The 1,326-nt window shown below is 46.6% G+C and overlaps 1 protein-coding gene across 1 annotated transcript; it reads left to right on the top strand.

Annotated features, from left to right (window-relative positions):
• Positions 1-855: 855 nt before the first annotated feature.
• T265_15989 (hypothetical protein) lies at positions 856-1,311 on the top strand (the record flags this gene model as incomplete). Its single annotated transcript, XM_009179443.1, has 1 exon — positions 856-1,311. A coding segment is annotated over one exon (456 nt), but the record flags the coding sequence as incomplete, so codon positions are not given.
• Positions 1,312-1,326: the final 15 nt, after the last annotated feature.

A 1,326-nucleotide genomic window follows, 5' to 3' on the forward strand; every position in this document is an offset into this window, starting at 1 on the left:
ACTTCTTGGCTGAACCTGATTTCTTCTGTCATGCTTGTCATAACTTCATGTGTTACCTTTCTATGAGGAATGTCTTTCTGGCCTGCTGTAGGTTGTTGGGGGTTCTGCTCGAATTAGGTGACAGTGAACTTGAGGCCATTTTGTCGTATTTCCAAACAATCAGGAGAAGTTTAGGAAAACGATTTATCATCTTCGCAAGATAGCGCATGATGTCAAACAAGAACCCAGGATGAAACAACGCCAGACAGATAACAGTCGTATATTGTTTGACGGGTTACCTAAATGGGTGCCACAGAGCGGAATGTATCACATACTTGTAGTGTACAAAGTTTATCATATATGCCCGTTTTATTGATTGCCTCCGCCCCTTTAAACTGTGGTAAATTCCGAATGCACTGTGAGGTAACAAAGCAAGCCGAATAAAAAACGTCGCTTGCATATATCTGACCGACGTTCGGCGTTCGGCTGCCCAACACGGAAAATATCGAGTGATCCGGGAATTTGCGTGGTCTTCTGCCGCGTCTGTATTTAATCAGTTTGGTTCGACACTTAAGCTCCAGTATTTACTGATGACACCGGTCACTGTTACAATGAGCAGATACCTGAGTTTTGTTTTTGCGAATGTATAATACGCTAAGTGGATAGACGAATGGCATCTTAATCGCTCATAAATCACCCTTAGTTCATCGGTAGTTCCAGGAGGCCTTTGTTATTCAGCCTTGGCACTGGTGTAGAGCTGATGTTGCGTCTTGGCTTTTCAGCACAAATAGGTACATAGTGGTGTGACGAAGCACAAAATTTATCTTAGGTTGCATTATCATGGTTGTTTGTTCCGAAACCCTTTTTCCGTTCCAGGTTTTCGTCGCCTGTGGGTTTTGCGGTTGGCGCCTTGGACCGCAGAATAGACCCAGCTTGTCTTCGGTCGGGAACCCTACAAGCTCAACTGTGACAGTCCAAGGTACCGGTACGAGCCCATCGGACGACACCATTGCAACTACTACTACGACCTCATCTTCGAGAAATCTTCAGATGCATGGCGGTGGGGGAAAACACACCATTTGTCAACGATGCCGAAAACCTCTACCCCGTTGTTCCATCTGTCTGATGCACCTGGGCACAGTCGCCCTACCTCTGACGGACTCGAATTGGTTTACGCCAACACGCGAAGAGGCCTTGAAACGTTCGGCTATTGCTGCAGTCCCATCTCTGTCGGAGAACATGGCACGCGTGATGCAGCTGAGTATTATTGGCGCCACCGGACTAGAAGTGATGAACAACCGTGGTGACGATGTGAAGGCGCATGCAACGTAAGACATTATTATCTCT

The sequence above is a fragment of the Opisthorchis viverrini genome (genome assembly GCF_000715545.1).
Source record: "Opisthorchis viverrini unplaced genomic scaffold opera_v5_2757, whole genome shotgun sequence".
NCBI lineage: Eukaryota > Metazoa > Platyhelminthes > Trematoda > Opisthorchiida > Opisthorchiidae > Opisthorchis > Opisthorchis viverrini.